The 25,635-nt window shown below is 42.5% G+C and overlaps 3 protein-coding genes across 4 annotated transcripts; 1 reads left to right on the top strand and 2 right to left on the bottom strand.

Moving 5' to 3' along the window:
- Positions 1 to 1,088: 1,088 nt before the first annotated feature.
- Positions 1,089 to 6,344, top strand: LOC124266485 (kielin/chordin-like protein). 2 transcript variants are annotated; one of them, XM_046701292.1, is made up of 4 exons: positions 1,089 to 1,203; positions 2,571 to 2,808; positions 3,966 to 4,215; positions 6,140 to 6,344. In XM_046701292.1, the coding sequence occupies exons 2-4, from the start codon at positions 2,614 to 2,616 to the stop codon at positions 6,154 to 6,156; spliced, it is 462 nt and encodes a 153-aa protein (XP_046557248.1). In that variant the 5' UTR covers positions 1,089 to 1,203; positions 2,571 to 2,613; the 3' UTR covers positions 6,157 to 6,344. The 2 variants fall into 2 exon arrangements, with proteins under 2 accessions (XP_046557248.1, XP_046557242.1); XM_046701286.1 differs by lacking the exon at positions 1,089 to 1,203 and adding an exon at positions 1,563 to 1,621.
- A 1,162-nt stretch (positions 6,345 to 7,506) lies between these two features.
- On the bottom strand, positions 7,507 to 15,631 carry LOC124266852 (calcium-binding protein E63-1-like). Its single transcript, XM_046701667.1, has 6 exons — positions 15,550 to 15,631; positions 14,765 to 14,824; positions 12,420 to 12,565; positions 10,395 to 10,559; positions 9,114 to 9,160; positions 7,507 to 7,590 (listed from the first exon to the last, which is right to left on the bottom strand). Exons 2-6 carry the CDS (start codon positions 14,818 to 14,820, stop codon positions 7,570 to 7,572), a joined length of 435 nt encoding a protein of 144 aa, XP_046557623.1. The 5' UTR covers positions 14,821 to 14,824; positions 15,550 to 15,631; the 3' UTR covers positions 7,507 to 7,569.
- A 2,143-nt stretch (positions 15,632 to 17,774) lies between these two features.
- LOC124266478 lies at positions 17,775 to 22,960 on the bottom strand. The gene is made up of 2 exons (XM_046701272.1): positions 22,799 to 22,960; positions 17,775 to 20,031 (listed from the first exon to the last, which is right to left on the bottom strand). Exon 2 carries the CDS (start codon positions 20,020 to 20,022, stop codon positions 18,904 to 18,906), a length of 1,119 nt encoding a protein of 372 aa, XP_046557228.1. The 5' UTR covers positions 20,023 to 20,031; positions 22,799 to 22,960; the 3' UTR covers positions 17,775 to 18,903.
- Between the last annotated feature and the right edge of the window lie 2,675 nt (positions 22,961 to 25,635).

Here is a 25,635-nt window from a genome sequence, read left to right as displayed (position 1 = left end):
CATTATGATGCAGATTTCCTTAGTGGATGGTAGCGGTATCAGGCATTTACATTCGTAATATCTTTGCTTTTTACAGTACAATTGTGGGCGTAGCTTAATAGTCACGAACACATGATTATTAATGAGATTTACCAGTTAATATCGATGAAACAATTTGATTCCTGGGAAGTCTGTACCCGCGAAGATCCTGGATAGAATTGGTCTTCAGCAACCCATGCTTGTCGTAAGAGGCGACTGACGGGATCGGGTGGTCAGACTCGCTGACTTGGTCGACACATGTCATCGTATCCCATTTGCGTAGATCAATGCTCATGCTGTTGATCACTGGATTGTCTGGTCCAGACTCGATTATTTAAAGACCACCGCCATACAGCTGAGTGCGTCGTAAACTAAACCCACTCATTCACTCATCGCAGATTGCACGTTGTTTTTGTGGAAAAAACAGTGTGTTTTGATCAGGCGCTTTGAATAGTATTTCCGTTAAATCTGCGTATTTCCGTTATATCTCAGGTATGGCCGAACGCCGAAGTTACGGCGAGACCCTCCGACACGGGTATGTCAATTTCAAAGCTGTCACTCTCTGGCTAGAACAGGTGGGTGATTGTGGATTATTGTCATTCTATTGCAATATTTCAAACCATATCACGTCATGGACATCGACTCTGGGATTAATATAATATACGATTAAATTGTTGGGATCGAATCCAGTCTCGGAAGAAGAGCGAACGCTTTACCCGGGGGGGCTAAACCTCTTTTCCAAGTCTAAACCAAGGTCTTCGATCGAGATGATGATGATGATGATGATGATGATGATGATGATGATGATGATGTGGCGTCATAAGAATCACAGTTTAAAAACTGATTCGTCAGTCACTCCAGAATATTATATTGCAGTCTTTTATGTAGTAGTTTTCATTTACACAATTCTGAAACCGGATGTACGCCATCCATCAGTTACCATACAAGGATGTAAACACGCAAGAACAAGCGCAGTCCATGCATTCCAAACCTCCGGCTGCTTCCGGTGGAATCGTGGGAAAAAAAAATCAGTGACGAAATTTACCGAGTTACTCCGAGTGACACAATGGCCGTTCCCACGTGTGAACTATCACTGTGTGGCCGGATATAGGCATCATGGCACGCCTCCAGCCGTCAGACGGTTATTAAATTGAAATAACATTGGGATGGAGAGTAACGCAATACGTTAAGTATCTAACTCGTAGCCTAACACTTAGAAATTGCTTGGAATTTGTTTACAGGAGGGGAAATGTCACCATTGTGGAGACGATTTCTCCTTGTTGTCACGTTTCCTTCATGAGCCCCAATTTAATTTCCAATGCATTTACTTAAATGCACTCTAATATTCGAAATTAAGTTTGAAAAATTTAATGATTATTCGGTAAAATTGTGAATGTGCGTGTGTATGGATTTACTCTGTATTTAGCAATATTCTAACAGTGTCTTCGCACAACGTTGTTTTTGTTGCTTAAAGGCACACTCAGCAATAGATGATCGAGCCTTGAATTTATAGTCCACTGATTGAAATCATGAGCATTGATCTACGCAATTGGGATACGATGGCATGTGTAAAGCAAGTCAGCGAGTCTGACCACACGGTCCCGTAAGTCGCCTCTTACGACAAGCAATGGTTACTGAAGACGAAGTCGAACATGGATCTTCACGGGTCCATAGGTCATGCTTCAACAACGTCAGCAAGTCTGACCATCTGTTTCATTTTATCGACTCACACGAAAAATATGGCTTGATGAAGACTGACTGACTGACTGAGTTTGGTTTTACGCCCCTTTTAGCAATATTCCAGCAACATCACGGCGGGGGACACCAGAAATGGGCTTCACACATTGTGCCCATGCTTGAAGAAGATCAATTCTAAGCTTGAACTCCGATACAACGTACGTGACAACGTACTCATATCTGGAAACAAACCTAGCTGTTTAGAGAGACTAACGAACACGTTAACCCTCAGCCTCACTGTCTGGGGCGATGGGGAAGCCGAGTCGTTAAAGCGTTGGCTCGTCACACCGGGTTCGATTCCTCACATGGGTACACTCTGTGATGCCCATTTCTGGTGTCCCCTGACATGATATTTCTGGAATATTGCTAAAAGCAGTCTAAAACTAAACTCACTCATCTTATTATTACTAAACGTTTTCAACATTCAAAACGGATTATTGGTCATATTTCTAATTTGCGATGTTATATAAGTTAAACTTGTTTAAGACAATGAAATGTTTTCACTTCCTAAAGTGATTTACAAGTCCTTTCCGGTTGTTTACACTGCCTTGCGTGATATATGGTTCTACCAACGTAACAACCCAATGGAATCCTGTTTCTATTTTCCTGCAAATTCACATCCGCTTAAAATGACGTTTTATCAGAGATAAAAAATGATGCAATACCAATAAACAATTTTCGAGGTGGGTACGTGTGTGCTCCTTATCATGTCTAGAGACGTCAGTGGGAGGTAATACTCCTCCACTGTCTTTGACATGCCCCCGTGCTCCAGCATCGCTATATAAACCAACACAATACCCCCCGTTTCCTTATAGCGACAACAGCGAGAGAGCAAACAGAGCACCTTGTCGTATCAACATGCTTACGTTAATCGTCGTTGCTGTGGTCTTCGTTGGAGGCGTGGTAGGAGGCTGTCCCTCTAGGGACGGCATGGTGGAGGAAGGACACACCACAACGTTCGGGTGTCTCACCTGCACGTGCGGTGATGATGACATGTACACCTGCCGGTACCCGGAATGTAATCATACAGAAACCGTCAATCCGTGTCTTCGGGTGAGTCCTACTTTTTCATATTCGAATGGCGTTTGTTTGAACTTGTAACAGTGTTGTAAATATTATTTTCAATGTTTTCGTAGTCAACCTATTAATACAGACAAACTTTTCTAGGCGTTATGAACGAAAAACATGCCATTAGACCTCGTGGATTTAAAACAATTTCGTCTCATAAAATGTTACGTTTTTTTTACCTAGGTGTAAATAGGTCCTTGAAAATCTGTGCGCTGTTTAGCTCAAATAATTTATTTACAGAAAATACTGCAATAACCTTACAAATCAAAGTGATATAAATTAGCACTAGGCCTTTCGTCCTTGCCAAACGTTCCAGTAGTGATGGTATCATGAGGACAAGCAGGCATTTGCCATATTTCTGTGTTTTATCATTATAGAGAGTAGTTGACTAAAACTTCAGTTGCTATCGTAACATTCTTAAGTGATAAATCCTTATTGGAGGATGGGTATCCTGTAACTGGTGTTGAAAGCGTTCGCTCGCCAGGCCGAGAGCCCGAGTTCGAATCCTAAGATGGGCACAATGTGTGAAGCCCATTTTGTGTGTCTCCCGCCGTGATATTGCTTGTAGTTTGAAAAAAGGGTGTAAAATTATAGGCGCTCAAACTTGATGGAGGAATTTCTATTTTGTATTGCGCAGGAACACTAAGTTAGGGATTTGGGTGTGATACGAGGAGGATCCCTCCTTCATGCCATGTTGTGTATGTGCTAAAACGCCCTATGAGCTAGTTGTAAGTGAGTGAGTAAAACGTCACATCGGTATTATTTCAGGCGTATAGGGACGAGTGAACCACCAACCCCTCTTATGAAAGGTGCACACCCTGGTTTATTAGCTGTTTTTGTATTTGTTTTTAATCTGAAAACTAGCAGGAAAGTATAACATTTATTGCATTGGCCGATCAGCAGATTGGCAATTTGCCCAAGTACAGTCTCAACAGGTTATCGGTTAAAATAGTTTCATTTGAGTAATACTATATCGTCTTACTGTTATCGGTGAATCGATTCCAAAATCATATATAACCTGGATGAAACTGTGCTTTTAAGCGTTCACGTGGAATACTATTACAAAAAACAAAACAACGACAACAACAACATAGATCAGCCGCACCAAATAGTATCCTAACATTTCTTCATTGTTATTTCAGTATTCAAGCGGATGTTGCGCAGAGTGTCTGGAATATGGCTGCTACAATCAGTACTTCCGGGGACACACGTCTTTGGTTCCACTCGGCCGAGTGCCACACCCAACTGACCCCTGCGTCACCTGCTCGTGCCACCTTGGACACGGAGAGGTCATCTGCCGCTCCGTCATGTGCGAGAGGCCAAAGTGTGCCAATTTCAGGCAACGGCCGGGTTCATGCTGCGAGTATGACTGCCCCGAAGAAGTCAACTCTGGTGAGTGAAGGATGTCGTCTTGCCTCCCCTACCCCCGAACAGTAACACAAATGATGCCCCCAGGTATCACAAATGGATGTCTCATTGGCCCCCTGAGGTATCACTCAAGCATGTGCTCTGACCATATCAGGTACCCCAGAAGGATGTTCTCTGAACCTCCACAGGTACTACATGGGAATGTCCTCAAAACCTTATTGGGTATAACCCCCAACCACATGCTATTCCTACAGAATGTTCCCTGACATTCCCCCGTTATTCTTACAGAATGTTAACTTCTTTGAGTGCCATTTTAGAAGTTGGGAAGTACAATATAGAACACACTTTATGGATAACAACTCTCCCGTTACTCCTACATAATGTTCTTTGACACTCCCCGTTATTCCTCCATAATGTTCTCTGACACTCCCCGTTAATCCTACAGAATGTTCCCTGACACTTCTCCGTAATTCCTATAGAATGTTCTCAGACACTTCCCTGTTATTTGTACAGAATGTTCTCCGACACTTCCCTGTTATTCCTACATAATGTTCTCCAATTCTTACCTGGTATTACTACAGGATGTTCTCCGACACTTCCCTGTTATTCCTACAGAATGTTCTCCGACACTTCCCTGTTCTCTGACACTTCCCCGTTATTCCTACAGAAAGCTCTCTGACACTTACCTGTTATTCCTACAGAATGTTCTCCGACACTTCCCTGTTCTCTGACACTTCCCCGTTATTCCTACAGAAAGCTCTCTGACACTTACCTTTTATTCCTACAGAATGTTCTCCGACACTTCCCTGTTCTCTGACACTTCCCCGTTATTCCTACAGAAAGCTCTCTGACACTTACCTGTTATTCCTACAGAATGTTCTCCGACACTTCCCTGATCTCCGACACTTCCCCGTTATTCCTACAGAAAGCTCTCTGACACTTACCTGTTATTCCTACAGAATGTTCTCAGACACTTCCCTGTTATTCGCACAAAATGTTCTCCGACCCTCAATTGTTGTTCCTACAGAATGTTCTCTGACACCTCCCTGTTATTCGTACAGATTGTTCTCTGACACCTCCCTGTTATTCGTACAGATTGTTCTCCGACACTTCCCTGTTATTCGTACAAAATGTTCTCTGACCCTCAATTGTTGTTCCTACAGATTGTTCTCTGACACCTCCCTGTTATTCGTACAGATTGTTCTCCGAAACTTCCCTGTTATTCGTACAAAATGTTCTCTGACCCTCAATTGTTGTTCCTACAGAATGTTCTCTGACACCTCCCTGTTATTCGTACAGATTGTTCTCCGACACTTCCCTGTTATTCGTACAGAATGTTCTCTGACCCTCAAATGTTATTCCTACAGAATGTTCTCTGGCACCTCCCTGTTATTCGTACAGATTGTTCCCTGACACTTCCCCGTTATTCGTACAGAATGTGCTCAGACACTTCTCCATTATTCCTACAGAATGTTCTCCGACACTTCCCCGTTATTCCTACAGAATGCTCCCTGACCCTTCCCTCTTATTCGTACAGAATGTTCTCTGACCCTCAACTGTTATTCCTACAGAATGTTCTCCGACACTTTTCCGAACGTATTCCCATAGAATGTTCTTTGACTGCCCCCAACCCCACCCCACTCCTATTACTACGACGATTCAGAGCCATTGCTACAGAATGTTCTTCGGCATTTCCCATTGTATTTACAGAAATCTTTCTTACACTTCCATTATAATAACAGGATGTTCTCAGATACTTTCCTGTTATTACATGCCCTTCTCTGACACTTGCTCGTTATTACACTGAGTGACTGACCCCCTACCCCACACAATGGTCGACATAGACATAATACTCTATTGTAAAACCTACCATCGAATTTCCGCGCTGAGTTTGTCTCAAATGTCAGGTGTAGAGTTATCATATACAATCATTCCCTCTCTTCTTCAGATAACACGGCTCCCTGAAGTTCAAGGGCTACAACACCCAAGGTGCATGTGCTCGTGTCTCTTCATGACAGTATTATAGACTTTCTGCTGACGTCCGTTTTCGGTGGTTCTTTGGGTTTTGTCGGATGAAAAAAGCTGCATTATATTTTTGTTAACTCTTGATATCATTTTCTAATTTATAATAAAGTTTTTGTCTCAAAATTTCACTTGAAGTTGTTGCTAGCTCATACCGTAATTGCTTAACGTTGTCAATCCAGTTAAGTAGAACCCTTCCCTTAGCACCATCATGAAAGTCTTTGACCGACTGGCCTTGTGGGTGAGGCGTAACGGCTTTGATGAGTGAGTGAGTGAGTTTAGTTTTACGCCGCACTCAGCAATATCTCAGCTATATGGCGGCGGTCTGTAAATAATCGAGTCTGGACCAGACAATCCAGTGAGCAACAGCATGATCATCGATCTGCGCAATGGGGAACCGATGACATGTGTCAGCGAAACTGACCACCCGATCCCGTTAGTCGCCTCTTACGACAAGCATAGTCGCCTTTTATGGCAAGCACATGGGCTGCTGAAGACCTATTCTACCCCGGATCTTCACGGGTCGGCTTTGATGACGTAACGGCTTTGATGACGTGTTTGAAACTTCTTTTGAAAGTAAACTCAGTGTTTGGAATATAACAACTCCAAAAAGATTAGATGATAATACATTTAGTCTGACTGTGTGCTGGCGATTAGGTGCCTGACTCTGAGGGTGTGGGTTCGAATCCCGGATGGGACTCAACCCAACAAAAGTACTAGAATCTGTACTTTGCTGGAAAGTGTAAGCCCAAATATGACATATGATACAATATAGCCAATAGTATATTCAAAATTAATGCAAGGGCTATTGCTATTTCACACTTAACTTCATTGAGGGTCGGTGGGGTAGCCTAATGGTTAAAGCGTTCGCTCGTCACGCTAAAGACACGGGTTCGATTCTCCACATGGGTACAATGTGTGAAGCCCATTTCTGGTGTCCCCCGCCGTGATATTGCTGGAATATTTCTAAAAGCAGCGTAAAACCAAACTCACTCACTCACTCTACTTCCTTGTAGCCAGAGTAGTACTGAGGTGAAACTTAGGCCATCTGACAAACGACGACCGGAACACATCTACCAAGGACAAGGTTTTCGGCAAACCCTACTCAACTAGTCTATGTTATGAAAAGACTCTGTCGCATTTTAACTACCACTGTTGCATGTTCTGGGGCTGAATAATATTTTATTTTAACCAGAACAACATTCATCAGGATCGGCTAGCGATTTCTGGACTTTCCTTTTAACAACGTTTAAACACTCCCTTGTTTGTTAAGTAATTTGCAACAACACAGACTCGGTTAGACAGTTTACTTTAGTACGGCTGAAGGAGTCCAAGTGATGTGGGATGTCTGCAACTTCAAGGGCAGTTCGTGTAAATCTGAAAATTGATTTGGAGTAATAGATGGTGGGATTTATTTTTCAAGGTTTCATCGAAGATGTTTGTGTGTTGTTTAACGCCGCACTCGGCAATATTTCAGCTACATGACGGTGGTCTGCAAATCCTTGACCCCGGACCAGACAATCCAGTGATCAACAGCATGAGCATCGTTCTACGCAATTGGGATACGATGATATGTATCAATGAAGTCAGCGAGCCTGACCACCCGATCCCGTTAGTCGCCTCTTACGACAAGCATGAGTTGCTGAAAAACAATTCTAACCGGTATGCGTCACGGGTTTTCATAGAAGAACACAAATTTTTATAAGTTACATCTCTCTATCTTTTCAATTGCATTTAATTTTTTAAAAAGGAAAGGAAGGAAAGAATGAGTATATGGGTGAGTGAGTGAGCAGGGGCGTAGCTACTTTATAAACAAAGCCCGGGCTTACACATGACTTTTGCTGTGAAAGTTGGGCAAAAAGCTTTGCAACCTATCGGGCTTACACGAAAAAATGGCTTGCTACGCCCCTGAGTGAGTGAGTATGTGTGTGAGTGGGTGGTTGGGTCAATGAGTGAGTGAGTGACGTTTACCATTTAGACAAAAGCCACAGCACCCACTTGGGTGTGGTGCAAAGAAACGTACAGCTTATTCAGCTTTATCTGAGCTACTCTACATATGCATGACCCGGGGGATCAAATGGCACAAACGGCAGATCGGGTTATCTTCATTAAATAGGGGTGCAGAGAATGTTATCAATGTTGCGTTCGTGCGATGCATGCATACATAGATTCGTTACAGAACTTGTCCCGCAAAACAACACTTCTGAAAAAAACCCACAATCATGTAATGTTTTAATTAAATTGTTTATACAGTCATATGCTATCTAGTTTGGTTTGCTAACTTTACAACTTACAGACCTCAGTCACTTTCACAATCCGATTCACTCTCGCTATCATTCTCTACACCCAGTTCAATTATCACTTTGTCTATTTCATGTTCAACTGCAATATTTCTGTCCCAGTAGTTGCTTTCCAAATTTTCAACATGGGCACAACAAGAAGTCCACTCGTTTACACCAATCGGGGCGGTGGGGTAGCCTAATGGTTAAAGCGATGGCTCGTCACGCCGAAGACCCGGGTTCGAATCCCCACATGGGCACAATGTGTGAAGCCCATTTCTGGTGTCCCCCGCTGTGATGTTGCTGGAATATTGCTAAAAGCGGCGTAAAACCAAACTCAGTCAGTCAGTCAGTTTACACCAATCATCTGACACAGGTGCACCCCTTCACAATAATAGACCCAACCAGTTGTGACACGGTCACGCAATTCATTAGTATTCACTTGATCAGGTCAAGCTGAACAAGCTGTAGAAACACAATCTGCGGGAACCATGTTTCAGAGGCTTCTGAATCCAAGGGACACAACTCATCATAGCACATTGCATCGCCTCAGACGACAGGGCTCCCCTGTCCCCACAGTAATATCACACCACCCAACAGAGGCAGATTGAGATTACTCACCGTCAGAAGAGCGGCCTTGAACTCTCCGTACGATAAGCGACTATCACCTGCGTAATTAATAACATACGGGTCACTGTAGGCATTTGGTACATGTGTTTGTTCTTCGGGTCAAGGTGACCTGTAACGTAAATGCTGTTTCTATTTCACATATTTCAACTTTGACCTCGCCACGTTGAGGTATTTACACTGATGCTTTTTGAGAGTTAAGTCAAGATTGAAGTACCTAACACGTGTAAAGGTGTATTCTCCCTTTTCGATAGTTGGGAGGTGGGGTAGCCATGTTTTAAAAGTGTTTGCGCGTCACGCCGAAGGTATGGGTTCGATTCTCCACATGGGTACAATATGTAATGCCCATCCCTGTGTACCTCATCGTGGTATTGATGGAATATTGCAAAAAGCGGCACACTCGTCGATAATACAATAGGAGAAATATGGCTAGGAAGTTGTTGACAAGGAAGGGAATTAATGTCGCCTTAATGATTATTGCGGTGTGTGCGTGCGTTCGCGCATCCGTCCGTCAGTCTATCAGCTTCAGGGATGTTGAATAGACGGAAGCAGTGATGTATTGTTCTAACACACAAATTGTATGTTCCAGATATATAATTTGATTTTAACGTACGTTCTATTTTTTATTGCAAAACCCCTCAAATTTGTGATATCCGGGCCCAGCCTATAAATTAAATTTAAAAATAGGTTCACATGATACACAACTGCTGAAATCAATAATTTTGAGTTATGCGCTCAAATGTACATTTTAATCATGATAGAGGTAATGTGGTTGCTAATTCATATCTTAACCTAGTCTTTATTGAACCAGTTTATTTTAAACAAAATTACTCAGCCTTAGATTACTTTCTAAACTTTTTTGCTGGAATGAGTGATGGTACAGTTAACATAATAAAATATGTCAATAGTTCTTTCAACTTTCAAAATGATGTCAATTGAAATTCACTATTTTGGCTGTTACCAGATGTGCCCGTGTCTTTTTTTTCGGGTGAATAATTGACTAGCACATGTGTTTATGAAGGGCGCCACCATTTGGTCAACCTCTCGTATCATCACTGTTTGATGGTGGTTCATAGACAAATGCTCAAGATAATGTCTGAATTGTGCAATGGATTGGAGAGATTCCTTGTGAATGTGGTAAGTTTTGAACGCTTTTATTTATTCAAATATCATCAGACATGTTTAATATTTCACAAGTAGGACGTGTGCAAAATGCTATAAAACTCCATTCAAGGATGCGTGTCACGGAAAGCTGTGGATGGAGAAGGATCTTACCGTTTAAATCGAAGGCGGCCATGGCGCTCCTTATTCCGGAAGTGACGAGTAGACCGTCTTTGTCTGCGTCGAGAAACTCAAACACCCGTTTTGAGAACTCCTTAGAGTCGTGGTATGTGTGATGCCATTGCTTGACAAACTCAGCCTCGGACACTTGACCATTGCCTGAAATACAAGAGGCAAGTGTTACCCGCAGTTTGTCCTCCTCCCTTCAGTGAGTAAGTGAGTGAATTTAGTTTTACGCCGCTTTTCGCAATATTCCAGCAATATCACGACGGGGGACACCAGAAGTGGGCTTCACACATTGTACCCATGTAGAGAATCGAACCCGGGTCTTCGGTGTGACGAGCGAACGCTTTAACCACTAGGTTACCCCACTGCAACCTTCCCTTCAGTGTGAAATATCTGCTTTTTATCAGAAATCAGGGTAATTAGTATCCATTTTTTTACACAAGCCGTGGGTCTGTTTGGAATTCGTATCAAGAAATTGTGTAATTTAGCATGTACATGTGCCACCAAATATATGAATAAAAAATATATTTTTAAGCTTGTAGTAAGTATTCTGAATACATATAAAAACCTCAAAGATAAACAAGATACAAAACAAAACAAAACAACACAACCTATCGAAAAGCACAATCACGATACCAATGAAGGTGATGACGGGGCAGAGACAGACGTTAGCACTGTACCATCTGTTTCCGTACTCTTATGGAGGCGGTGGGGTAGCCTAGTGGTTAAAGCGTTGGCTCGTCACGCCGAAGACCCGGGTTCGAATCCCCACATGAGTACAATGTGTGAAGCCCATTTCTGGTGTCCCCCGCCGTGATGTTGCTGGAATATTGCTAAAAGCGGCGTAAAACCAAACTCAGTCAGTCAGTCGGCCTTACTCTTATGTTTCTTTCACGTTATCAATGTCTTTGAGGAAAGTCATAAACACTTTTGTGGTCGAAACACCTTTTTGTCCCAACATCGAATTGTCATAGCTTATTTCTGATCGAGTGCTAACTCGCGTCCTACAGAATCTTTCCTTGAGTGAGTAAGTGACACTTTACTTCTTTTCGGAATATTCCAGCAGATCCAACGGGGCACCATAAAGAGGTTTCCCACATTATATCTATGTGTGGAATCGAAACATGCTTGTTCGAGTAAGTTGGTAAGCTTATACGCATGCTTTAGCAACAATCCAGAAACATCATACCCGTGAAGATCATACCCGTTAGAATTGGTCTTCAGTAACTCATGCTTGTCGTAAGAGGCGACTAACGGATCGGGTGGTCAGGCTCGCTGACTTGGTTGACACATGTCATCGTATCCCAGCAGGGCTGGGACGATTCACCGATACATCGATACATCACGATACATTAAGTTATCGTATCGTCGACTGGTGTACCGATACAAAACAATACACAACGTATTTAGAGAAAATATGCAAGTATGATGGAGTTACTTGTTTGTTTATTACAATAGTGTTATTGTTATACACAAATACCTTGAAATAAATCATTTTAAATCTTGATATCGTGTCATTCTTTCAAGGTGTATGTATTGTATCGTGACATAGTGTATCGTTCCAGCCCAGCTTCAATACCACCTTGTTAGACAAACATACCGGTTTGTGTAGCTTAGTTTTCAATGTTCACATCTTCATGCACATATTGGTCAGGCTCGCTCACTTGGTTGAAATATGTCATCAGTTCTCAATTGCGTCGATCGATGCTCATGCTGTCGATCACTGTATTGTCTGGTCCAGACTCGATTATTTACAGACCGTCGCCATATATTTGGAATATTGCCGAGTGCAGCGTAAAACTAAACCTTTCTCGCTCACTCACCCCAGAAATATCACGGCAGAGGATACCAGAAATGGGTTTCACACATTGTGAGGGAAATCGAACCTTTCTGTAGCGCTTTAAGTACTAAACGAACCCACTGCCCCGGTCAGTCGAAGCTTCAGCTATTAGACCCCTTACAGTCTCCTGATACAGAACAACGATGGAGTGGCTGTATGAAACGACAACCTACCGTCGTGGTCAAACTTGGTGAGAAACTCTTTAGTGAACTCGTCCATGGTAACGTGGCCGTCCCTGTTGTGGTCGAGGTCGTTGGTGACGAGGTTGATGACATCTTGTTCACTCAAGCCATGGTGGTTGTTGTGGCAGCTTTGGGCGCTGATTGCACAACAAAGTTGTGGTTCAATATTGTTAGTGAGTGAGTGAGTGAGTGAGTGAGTGAGTTGGGTTTTACGCCGCTTTTAGCATTATTCCAGCAATATCACGGCGGGTCAATATTGTTGAATAATAAAGGCACAATAAAGGCAAGATACTCTAAACTCTTGTTTGACACCGGAATGGGAATCTATACCGAAATGTCACATCGCAATGTAACAGAGAAGTTGTCATCTATTAAGTATCCTGACGTAAAGGCACACTATCACCTCACACTTCTCTAAAAATCAATATTGTATTTCTCTCATTAATACTAACTATCAGCCCCCAGCGAAGCTACCTTATAATTTATTCCGAAAAAATTACGTATTAAGATTACAATATGACATTAGAAAGTTCGAATAAATCAATGCAACGTTGCATTAAATCTACTCTTGCGCCCTCTACCGACCAAACCTTTTTTTCAAGCGAGCCCACCCGTGAAGGTCCGGGTTAGAATTGGTCTTCAGTAACCATTCTTGTCGTAAGAGGCGACTAACGGGATCGGGTGGTCAGGCTCGCTGACTTGGTTGACATATGTCATCGGTTCCCAATTGCGCAGATCGGTGCTCATGCTGTTGATCACTGGGTTGTCTAGTCCAGAATCGATTATTTACAGACCCCCGCCATATAGCTGGAATATTGCTGAGTGCGGCGTAAAACTAGACTCACTCCACTCAAGGGAGCCCCATAGAGTTATGTCCCTTGGAACGCTCTTTACGAATATCCTTTAACGCAACTTGTGATTGAGGTCAGTTCGACAAACACCGACATCACCGCGTGCGACAGTTTTCGATGTACGGGGCAATCGTTTACATGCCATATATAGCAAGTATTTGGAAGCTGTTCGCCTCGAAGTTTCAATTATCGATTCCAGGCAAGTCGTAAGGGGTAATAAGTCTTTTATTGGATCAGTAGGAAGCTAAAGTGAGTACATATGCATTTATATAATAGACCAAAATATTGTCGAAAAAGCGTGACATTATGCCTTTAAATGCAACTCACCAAAACTGCCAGCCAGATTTCTCATCGTCACCTTCAACTTGATGCGAAAGTGAGAGTTTAGTTTGTTACAGCGATGGACATTATTTCAGTTATAAAGTGGAGACCATTAAATAGTCGAGGGGTCTCAGATTTTACCTGTGTGGTGGTGATGGTGTGTGGTGTGTGTTCCAAACAAATGTGTGTCTTTCCTTTAAATGAAAAAAACCCATATTGCCCTTCGTATATAGACTCGGGTTAGACCATGACGTCCTTTTCCGGAGTCCCTCATTCTCTTCCCACAGAGGTTACTTGTCATATCTTCCTACGAACCTCTGTTCTAATACGGCCATATTTCCGGGTTCTCGTAAAATCCCGGCAAAAGATCGCAACACGAATTATCTCCCTTCTTTCTATCCAATCAGAACACGTGTTACATCGACTTAGATTCAGCTTGACTAACACAAGCAAATGTGGGGCCACAAATATCCCCCATCTGCTGGGGACTTGTGTTGATGTTACACACAAGACGTTTAATGGCTAGCTTGTCCGTTGTCAACGAGGGCGATGGAGACGCCACTGATCCGCCATAACATGACGCAGGGGATGAAGTTTAGTTTTCTCGAAGCATACGGAAATTACCGAGGCCTTGCGAATGATCACTTTTGAAACAACTTCGCTGATTGCACAACTAAATCTGATTGCCTCCAATCACGAGTCTTGAACGCTCACACCATGAAAGGGCCGTATTAGAACAGAGGTTACGTAGGAAGATATGACAGGAGTAACCTCTGTGGGAAGAGAAAGGGTGTCCCGATATACGACCGTGGTATAGCTGAAATATTGCACATAACGGCGTACAACAGAACTCACTCAAACACGTTGATGAAACCAAATAGCATGGGTGAACCCAGAAGCAGCTGCTTTTTGCTGAATTTAAAGACGCACCATACCACACCACACACTTATTTAATTCCAAAATGGTACAAAAGATACAGTTTATTGCAAAACTTTCTAATTGGTAAAAATAAGTAAACTCACTGGGGGTGACAACCATTATTGGCATGAGTATATATGAAGTAGTTATGCAGTTAGATTTTCACTCTCTGGATATTGTTCTAATTATTGAATAGTTTCCCATGTGTCTCGTATTCACAAAACTGGTGTAAGTGAAACACGTACCCAAACGCCAGACTGCAGGTATGCAGGAGCAGCAACGATACAACGACGATCTTCATATTCCTGGAATAATCATAAAAGTGGGTGAGTGAGTGAGTTGGGTTATACGCCGTTTGGAACAGTATTCATGACCCGCTAGCTTAATGTCGGAGGAAAGCCACTTTGAAACCTATATGGGGAGTTCTGGTGCTGGCAAGATTGAAATATAATCAGAGATAATCTGGATTCGAACCCTAGTTCATGGGATTCTGATGTGTCAAAGGGACGTAAATCTGCAAGTTGCAGTGCCTTTGACAACAGGTTACATAAGATGATGACACACAATCCGAAACTCGTTTTAGTGACCGAAACATATTTTTGTAAATTAGACATATTTGATAAAATTAGAAACAGTTGTCTCAGATGTTTCACAAGACCAGCTACAGTGTGTTATCTTTCTAAGCCTTGTACACACACGAACTTGTTCCTCTTACGTACAGCCTTATTCTACACAATGTGATCACCAAAAACAGATTTTACTGAAGACAATCGTAATTGAGGATATTTAAGGACAACATCAGTGGTTTGGGTGACCCATGAATCGTGATCTGTCGTCATCAACGCAAAACTCGGACTAAACTGCTGTTTAAATGACCAATTACGAATTGATATTCAGTCAATTATTTAAGACTCCGCTATCCCGATCCCTAGGTTTAATGACAATTCAATAAGCGTATATCTATGGATCGGTAGTTCAAGAAAAAATGCCATGTGTGTGACCATGGTGCAAGAGTAAAAGACTCCCTTACCTTATTCAGACTATCGGAATCAAGACACCAAGTTGTAGGTCGTCACTTATCTGGCTCACGATCACCATGAGGCCGTAGTTCGTGGACCATATGTCAATATTCTTCTTATGGCGTGTTAGATAGAACACATATGCCAGTCATTAGAAAAACACTTGTTTGTTGAAATGTTAACAATGTGACGCATTATGATGAAAAAATAAAATTTAAACCCGAAAAATCCCGAATTGTTTACGTCAAATGATTGCTCAAATGATTCTAGTCCTATTTTCCTAAATCTAAAACGGTGAATTTACGGTTGCTATATTCAAATCGTGTTGTCTATATCCATTTAAGAAAAGCAGGATTTATGGATGTCAACTTCTTTATTGTGAATACCTACCCGTGAAGGTCCTGGTTAGAATTGGTCTTCAGTATCTCAGAGGCGACTAACGGGATCGGGTGGTCAGGCTCGCTGGCTTGGTTGACACATGTCACTGTATCCCGATTGCGTAGATCGGTGTTCATACTGTTGATCCCCGGATTGTCTAGTCGAGACTTGATTATTCACAGACCGCAGCCATATAGTTGGAATATTGCTGAGTGCGGCGTAAAACTAAACTCACTCACATTGAAATGAGACATAAAAGAACATTGGTCATTTCGCTGTTTCCCTTTGGCAATCTCTTGGCTGGGTAGATCTACTGGGGTTTTGTTGACACGGGAATGTATTTCCCAGTGAGTATCTACCGGGGTAGAACTGATCTCCAGTACCCATTTCCCACTGGGTATCTATCGGGGTAGAACTGATTCCCAGTACCCGCTCCCACTGGGTATCTATCGGGGTAGAACTGATTCCCAGTACCCGTTTCCCACTGGGTATCTACCGGGTAGAACTGATCCCCAGTACCCTTATCCCACTGGGTATCTATCGGGGTAGAACTGATCCCAAGTACCCATTTCCGAACTGAGTACCTATCGGGGTAGAACTGATCCCCAGTACCCGTTTCCCATTGGGTATCTACAGGGTAGAACTGATCCCCAGTACCCATTTCCCACTGGCTATCTATCTGGGTAGAACTGATCCCCAGTACCCATTTCCCACTGGGTATCTATCGGGGTAGAACTGATCCCCAGTACCCATTTCCCACTGGGTATCTATCGGGGTAGAACTGATCCCCAGTACCCACTTCCGACCGGATATATACCGGGGTAGAACTGATCCCCAGTACCCATTTCCCACTGGGTATCTATCGGGGTAGAATTGATCCCCAGTACCCATTTCCCACTGGGTATCTACCGGGTAGTACTGATACCCAGTACCCAATGCTTGCAATAGTCAACTATTATGCATGACACCAAAATGGGCTTCACACAATGTACCAGAGTGGATAATGGAACCCGGGTCTTCAGCGTGATAAGCGAAAGCTTTAACAATAGTAAGGTGTACATACAACGTGTGTTCCCTAGAGTTTAAATCTTTATACAATACACTTATTAATCATTGTTAGTTTTATTCATTCCTGGTATATTACCTGTGACGGGGATCACAGTTGAGATGCAGGTTTTCATGTTCGAAGTATTTTGGTAATTTTGAGGGAACCTTAACTCATGTAATGATGTTACATGGATTTTTAACATCCAGTCATGGATCTGTCATCATAGCTAAGTCACAGGTTTTTGGTAACGGGCCCTGGGTCCAATAGACAACCTATTGGGTAGTGTATCATGCAACAGCGTTGAAGGTTCTTCCTCGGAGGTGGATAGGGTGGGGCTGGAGGATGGACACGGGCTGTTCACATAGCCAAATGTGCCGCAATTTTCTAGTCGAATCCTTACGTGTGCCCGAAACTATGACCTTGAATTATATTCCAGCTATATGGCGGCGGTCTGTAAATAATCGAGTCTGGACGAGAGAATCCAGTGATCAACAGCATGAGCATCAATCTACGCAATTAGGATACGATGACATGTCAACCAAGTCAGTGAGTCTGACCACCCGATCCCGTTAGTCGCCTCGTACGACAAGCATGAGATACTGAAGATCAATTCTAACCAGGATCTTCACGGTCCTGAAGGGCTTCCTAATCTCGGATTCTCTCCGAGACTCTCGTCCCCTCTTGAACTCCACTGCCAATATCTTAACCCTCGTTGAGGAAGGAGCACCATCTTCGTGCTTGGTGGACATACTTGATGACAGCGCGGTAACCAATTTTGTCCATTTGCCTGAACAGAGAATACAGAGTCACTTTCATGCTGCCAGGATTTTATTCAAACACAGCCAATAACCATCGAAATTATTGCACTTAGATACATGCCAGCTGTTACGGGTGCAATATACATCACTCGATGTTCTGCCACAATATAAAAGTTATGTAAGTTATGCGCGAAGTGTGTTATGTTTGATTTCACCCAATAATTATGTTTGATTCTGTTTGTGCCAATATTTGAGAGGTTTCAACAGCATAAAATATGACATTTCAAGTGTGGAAAAATGTCGATTTGTACCTTACTACATATTGATGTAGCGCCAATGCCGCTTTTAATAGTAGATTAAAAGTAATACATCCATCTTATCATACGTGCAACAAAGTAATAGGTAATACGGTATCATTTCTGAAAGCAAATCAATAAAGGTCTGTACATTTCTTAACACACCTCAGACAGTAGCACCGTTAAAATGGTACAGTTGTGTAAGTGAAATCTTGCCGTACGCGCGTTGTAAACTCAAAGAATATTTCTCTCTTATATGTGAAAAAATAAGATATTTCTAACGCATAAACCATACCCAAGTCTAGTGTCATGGGTTCAGCTTTGGGCCTTTCGGTTTTCGGGAGGTACGTGTTTACACGTTTAGTTTAAATATTTCAAACTTGGAACTCTTCATGCGAAAACCAGTTTTCATCAAGTCATTGTCGCAAAATAACAAAAACACACATCACAGAAGATTATCTTTGATTACCGGATCCTGTCATTGCTATTTCCAGCAACTCGGAGGCTTAATAAATCTTATACTGATCACTGGATTGTCTGGTGTAGACTGTGGAAGGAATATTACCGGACGAGGGCTAAACGTATTATTTTTCTAAGAGAAAGCGTGACAGGATCTGCCGGTAGAATTGAACACGTTTACCATTACCGATTTCACTAACCATACTTGTATATACTTCTATATTTGATATCACTATTTTGTCTTGTACCCCCATTGCAATCTGTGTCTGCAAGGAATTTGGAGACTAGTCTTATCGTTTTGAATTCAACAATAATTATCGGTGAATACTGGGTAAGGAAGCCACACCTTTGATCGTTTCTAGAATGCCAGTTATAAACATGTCATGCAATGTTCAAAACACCAGTATGACATTATCTAAGTGGCATTCATGCTTTGCATTGGATATTGAATGGTAATAGCGGTCCTGTGTCGCTGGATGGATTATCGAGGTAAATATCAAATCGTTTGTTCAGCAAATCAAACATTCCGGTGCAATCTGTGGCATATTCATCTGATGGGCGAACACTTCGATAGATCGGAAATGTCTTATTATCAGTATCACCTAGTATATTCCTAGCGTCCTTTGCGCAAGTCGGAACCGGAAGTGACAATGCCCTTTCAAACCTCGCTCTTGATCTTGCAGCTGTTTCAACCTCGATGTCCAAGTGACGATACTCATTCATGTGATAATACGTAGACTTCTCGGGGTCGTCAGATTCGTGGATTTCTTTAATGGACACTTTGGATTCGGATACATCCGGCGCTACTTCAACTGACCACTGAGTCGACGTGTCCACTATGGAGCCGACATTGATGTTAAATCCTACCGATACGCCAAAACCTGCATTTGACACAATGTTCTTCACTTCGTCAATGTTAGAAGCTCCCAACACTGCTCTAAGCACAAATTCTGCTGGCGCTGCCTTGTCAATCGTGGGACCTGCCAGGCCATTGACCGAGAATATCATTCCGTGGTAGTTATAACCCATCGATATACCCGGAAGTCCCCCGGGGTAGCAAAGGCTCGTGAACTTCTCTTCAACGCCGTCGTCTCCGGTTATGGTGGCATCGATGACGTAGCCAAGCATCCTTGCAAGATCTTCACCGTCTTCGTTATGACCTATGACCTTAACATCCGGGCGGTTGATGTAAACGGTGCTGCATCCGAGATCCTCTTTTGTGGCTTGTGGTGGTTTCTGACTGAAACCAAAGTAGATCTCCGTAAGTAAATCATTAACGAACAGCGTCTCAAACGGCAACCCGGCGCCTTGAGCATTTCCACGGACTTCGTCGAGGTACTTTGGAAAGTTCTTCTCTGTCCTGCTTAACATGGCCTCCACGAAATCTCGTCCTTCGCGAGAGTCGTAAAAGGGTAGCAGCGTGTCCTGAAGTAGAAATGACTTCTGAATGTATGTTTGTATGCGGGACTGGAATGTGCTGCCGATGCTGTAGCCTACGTCGAAGTGGCTCCCCCTGGTGTACAACACGGGGAAAGAGGTAGCCATGTTGAATATCTGGAAAACACACAATTCTGTCAATGAACAAAATACATGTATTGTTAATGTTGTTTAACAATTCTACCGTGACTGACATATCCTATCGCTTGCACCTACAGTTAATTGCAACGGAAATATAACGTTTTACCTTTTGCCGTATCAATGATTTGTTGAATATGAAACATGCGCGACAAGAAACGTTAGCTCTTGGTAGGATTAATAACACAATTTAATACACTTTGAAACATACACAAACGACTTAATGAGTGAGTGAGTGGCATTTACAGAATCCAGGTAATATCACGGCACGTCAGCTTATGAATGAGTGATTGAGTTTAGTTTTACGCCGTTTTTAGCGATATTCCAGTAATATCACGGCGAGGACACCAGAAATCGGCTTCACACATTGTACCCATGTGGGAAGTCGAACCATGGATAATCGGCATGACGAGCGGACGCTTTAACCAATAGACAACCCAACCGCCCCCAAACGTTAGATCACACTAGCGAAAGGGTGTGCCTGTTTCATTTTGTGTTTGTTTGCGTGTCTGTGTGCGATTCTTTTTGACAACATGTGTATGCATTCATGCGTTTTCAATATGGATTTTGGGATTTCTTAAAGCAGGTTGAATATCGGAAAAATCATTCAAAACATTGTGATTAGCACATTCTACCACTGGCTTCTGAAGAAAGAATATTATAACTGCTGTGACCTAGCGTACAACATTCCAACATGCCTGTGTTACTGATTAGTAGACGGATGTAACTGGCTGCTCTAGTGTCTAGCCACTGTGGTGTATTTAAGTTATCAGGCAATACTCTGTCGTACGAGTAGTACTGTAACATTAACACCATAGGTCAAGCAGCAGCCTGCTGAAGGTAAAGTTGGCTAAGTGAGCAATGCAAAATAACTCTCACCAGTATTTCAAATGTACCACGAAGTTTATTTGGTTGAAGCGTATCGCGATACTGAGATCACGATGCGGTGCCCATCGCGATACTGGGGTGACGATACGAGGAGTATCTCGTTCCTGAGGTGACGATACTGAGCGTATCTCTATACTTAGGTTTACGATACGATACGTATCTCGATACTGAGGTCATGGTACGATACGTATCTCGATACATAGGTGACGATACGATACGTATCGCAAAGCGTATCGCGATACTGAGATCACGATACGCTGCCCATCGCGATACTGGGGTGACGATACGAGGCGTATCTCGTTCCTGAGGTGACGATACTGAGCGTATCTCTATACTTAGGTTTACGATACGATACGTATCTCGATACTGAGGTCATGGTACGATACGTATCTCGATACATAGGTGACGATGCGATACGTATCGCGATACTACATTTCCGATATTTGGCGCGTAATAAACAGCCACTAATTGGATTGCAAGTTCATACCACAGCTCACAGTCACCAAACCTTTTTTTACGATATATCACAAGAGATGGGAACACTTATCAGCCAAGCATCCATCAATCACACTCACGATGTCTAGTCATATCTGCAGTTGTTTTATATAACAAAATTACATGACAAAAATGTGTTCAGTTCACATTTGATAATGTCCTGTTTGTATTTATCCAAAAAATGTTTTATATGAGCTATCGGTGCACCATCAACATAATTATCGATATCTGTCAAAATGTGAATCCTGAGGATAACCTGGATGTTCACTGGTAGACATAGATATAAGTAGTGTATGCTCGCTATTCCGTGTCGGAGTGGCCTGTATGAAGTATTTGTGTTGGTTTCCCCTTGACATCATGTCAACAACAGTTTTCGTGATCTCTTGCCTAAGACTGACTGACTGAGTTTGGTTTTACGCCGCTTTTAGCAATATTCCAGCAATATCACAGCGGGGGACACCAGAAATGGGCTTCACACATTGTACCCATGTGGGGATTCGAACCCGGGTCTTCGGTGTGACGAGCCAACGCTTTAACCACTAGGATACCCCACCGCCCTCTTGTCTAAGTGTAGATCGCATGAGCTTTTGGTCTCATGACGTCTTATCTAAACGTAGGTCTCCATAATCTTTTTTTCTAAAATGGGGTCCAACGTGATGACCTCTCTTGACGTCCCGTCTAAACATTTGTCTCATATCTTTCCTGTCTCTGTACTGGTCCTTTACATTCATGTCTAAAATAAACACAGGTTCCATGTACTCTTGCCGAAGAAGAGGTCTCACGAGGTCTTGTTTATCCCAGGGTCTAGAGCTCCCTTAAGTTCTTATCTAAAATGGGTCTGATGAGTTCATGTTTAAACGCGGATCTAATGGCCTCCAGACAGAAATGGGAGTTCATGTTTAAACGCGTGGCCGCAAGACAAAACAGAAATATTGTAGTGAATCAGTGAGTTGTTTTTACGCCGCTTTTAGGAATATTCCATCAATGTCACGGTGGGGGACACCAGAAATGGGCTTCACACAATGTACCCATGTGGGGAATCGAACCTGGGTGTTCGGCGTAACGAGCGAACGCTTTAAATAACCATTGGGCTACTCCAATGCTCCCAGATATATGGTAATCTACATGGGTCTCACGAGCAGACGTCTAAACACTGTACTCCCAAACGTTTGTCTAAAACCTGGCCTCATTCGTTATCTCTGCTTTTGTCGGCCTACATGTACAACTAGACAGCATAATCTGCTGCACTGCTCACACAATCTGATCATGAAAATGTTGCTTTATAGATTATCTGTACAAGCAGTTGATATATGTGCATGAACTCTCTGTAAGTTGTGAACATCGAAAACTAAGCGACACCTACCGGTATGCGTGTACTAGCTACAAGGTGGTATTGAAGCGGGCCTGTTACAGTGTAATATAGTCGCTGACCTATGGGTAGCTAAGATACATTGGGTTCACTGACATGTCAGTGAACGCTATTTGTCTTAGCTAAACTATGGCCGACTATGAATGCACGTCCACTGGGGATTGCATAAGGGAGGTAACTCTGAAAGGATTGGGTGGCAGGCGTAAAGTAAGGAAACTGCGGGTTGGAATCCACCAACTTGTGACACATTCAATAGGCAAATTCCAATGAATGCATTTTTCATTGTACTGTAGCCTACGTTTGAAGTTGGTTATGTTTTTCTTCAACATATTTTTAACGAAGATTAAAGCTCACATCTGTCTGCCTACTAGTTTGGGCTGACAAAGAACTCACAAAGCCAAAGATCTTACTGTAACAGCAGTATGCGAAATAGCCACTAGTAAACTTCTAGTCGGGCCAGTAAATCTCCACAGTCACTGGCCCGACTGGCTAGCGAATTTTAATGGGATTATTTTGTGAATATATCACTCTCTCCGACTTGTTAAGTTATAACACACTTTTAAATCATGAAAGATTATTGCCTGATAAAAATGTTCATCATATCAGCAGCTTAATGATGAAACCTGTGTCATGCCGACAACATCTTATTCTCATCTACTTTTGTAATCTTTTGCTTAGTTTCTACATTCAGATTTCGGACCAGTGACTTATTTCGTGGGCTAGTAACGTTTAGGCATAGCTAGCCCGACTTGCTACTAGTAGAAAAAATTGGAAACTATTTCGCACACTGTGGTATGGCATTTAATTGCAAACAAATAAGAAATGAAGCAATTATGTGTTTGTGCGTAGGTCAATACGATATTCTTTATCAATATAAATTATTAACTGTGTGATACTAAACGTTCAAAGCATTCTGGAATTTAATCCGAGCGGGCAAACACGAGCAGGATTTGCCGCTCATTGGAAATAGCCCAGTGAGTGCAAAAGCCGAAACCTCCGCTAACCGACACAATGCGACAACCCTACATTTTCGTATTTAACTGAAACTTCACATTGCTAATGTGGCAGGCGCAGTGTGAACAGCAGGGTAAAGATCATCTACCTAGCAACAAGCCAGTGGTCGACAGCGTTCCGCCACACAGCGGAAAGACGGGTTTCTACCGATTGCAGTAAATCATTTCCATTTTGTTATGAAATTCAGAAATGACCTAAGGAAGGTTACTGGTGTAAATGTTTCTACTCAAACACTGCGTAATCGTCTTCTTAAAGCTGGACATCAGCCATTGTGGGGATATAATCGGAACCCATTGATCCAATGTCACAGGCAGAATTTGCATAAGGTGGAGGACTCGCCGGAGCCATTCACACCAAACGCCAGAAGCCCACCTCAACCGGGATCAAGGATATTTCATTCCATCCGCCTATGGTGCACTCCTCCACCAAGCCTATTCAACTGTATAAACATCTCCTTGTTACATCCCCCCCCCTCCCTTTTTTTCCCCATTTGTACATCTCTGGCTTCTATGCCTTCCCATTTTGTCAACTCACTGGCTTTATCAGCCTAGCCAATTATGTTAATTATCTGGTTTTCTTTGTTACACTTCGTATATATACTTCGCCTCCACTTCATATTAACATCCCCGCTTGACAACGGTACAAGAATCTGTATGGAAACGTCGCATTCACGTACAAAAGTTGTTATCCTTTAAGTTTGTCTCTATTGCACTTTCCAGCTTCTAACATGCCACTCAAAGAAGTTATTGTCACACTGTTTCCAGTTCTACAGTACACCCAGAAATTATTGAGAATTTATAGAATGTTATTTTTTTAGTTTTTTTCACTCATTACTCACGTATTAAATGTGAATATTAGCAGAACATAACTCCAGATTCAAGACAGGTGAACAGTCAGTATTTTGTCAAGTCACCATGGCTTCAATGCGGTGGGGCATACTACTGATCAAAGAAGTTAGAAAGTCGTGGTCCATGCTGTCCCAATATCGGACCACCTCTTTCTCATTTCAGCAATATTTCTTATTGACACTTTCCTTCATAAGTCCCTATAACATTTTCTATTGGATTTAGGTCAGGGCTATAGCTTGGCCAATCTAATAATGTCATATTTTGGGTCCGAAACCAGGCCTGTGAATGCTTTGAACGATGTTTTTGGTCGTTGTCCTGCTGGAAAATCCAAACATTTCCATAGAACACGTGAGCAGATGGAAGTAAATGTACCTCGAGAATATCTGTGTGCAGCTCACTGTTCATATTCCCTTCAAATACACAGAGGGGCGTTGCCCCTAACACAGATATGCAACCCAACACGTTAAATTTCGGACTGTACTTTGGGCGCTGATACAAAGGTTTTTTCAGTTTGTTTGGTCCAGAATTTCAGTGTATTAGGAAACAGCCACACAGAACTTTCATCTGAGAAAATCACATTGTCCCAGTTAAAATTTCTATGCTGTAAGCACCAGTTCAACCTTCGCTCCTTTTGTTCAGGTTTCATGATCGGTGATGGAATTCCTCGACTTTTCTGCCAACCCATTGCATGCTGCTCAGTTCTAATTGTCTCCTTACAGACAGCCACAGTTCCTCTATCAATCATATCCAGCCTTAAGTTTTTTAAACTCCTTCGTTTGTTTTTAGAAGCAAGAATACCAAGCCGCCTCCTGTCACCGACAGTCAATTTTCTGGGCCTACCTGCGCCTCCCTGGTGCTTAATGCCGTATCCATTTGCTATATTTTTCAAGACAGTGGACAAAGGGATGCTTGTTCTACTTGAAATCACTTTAGCTGATCTGATGTCCTTGTCATAATACTCTAAAATCA

This window comes from Haliotis rubra, unplaced genomic scaffold (genome assembly GCF_003918875.1).
Source record: "Haliotis rubra isolate DU_JTF1 unplaced genomic scaffold, ASM391887v1 Scf100, whole genome shotgun sequence".
Classification (NCBI taxonomy): Eukaryota; Metazoa; Mollusca; class Gastropoda; order Lepetellida; family Haliotidae; genus Haliotis; species Haliotis rubra.
Note: the sequence above shows the minus strand (reverse complement) of the source record. Positions and strands in the feature narration are given on the sequence as shown.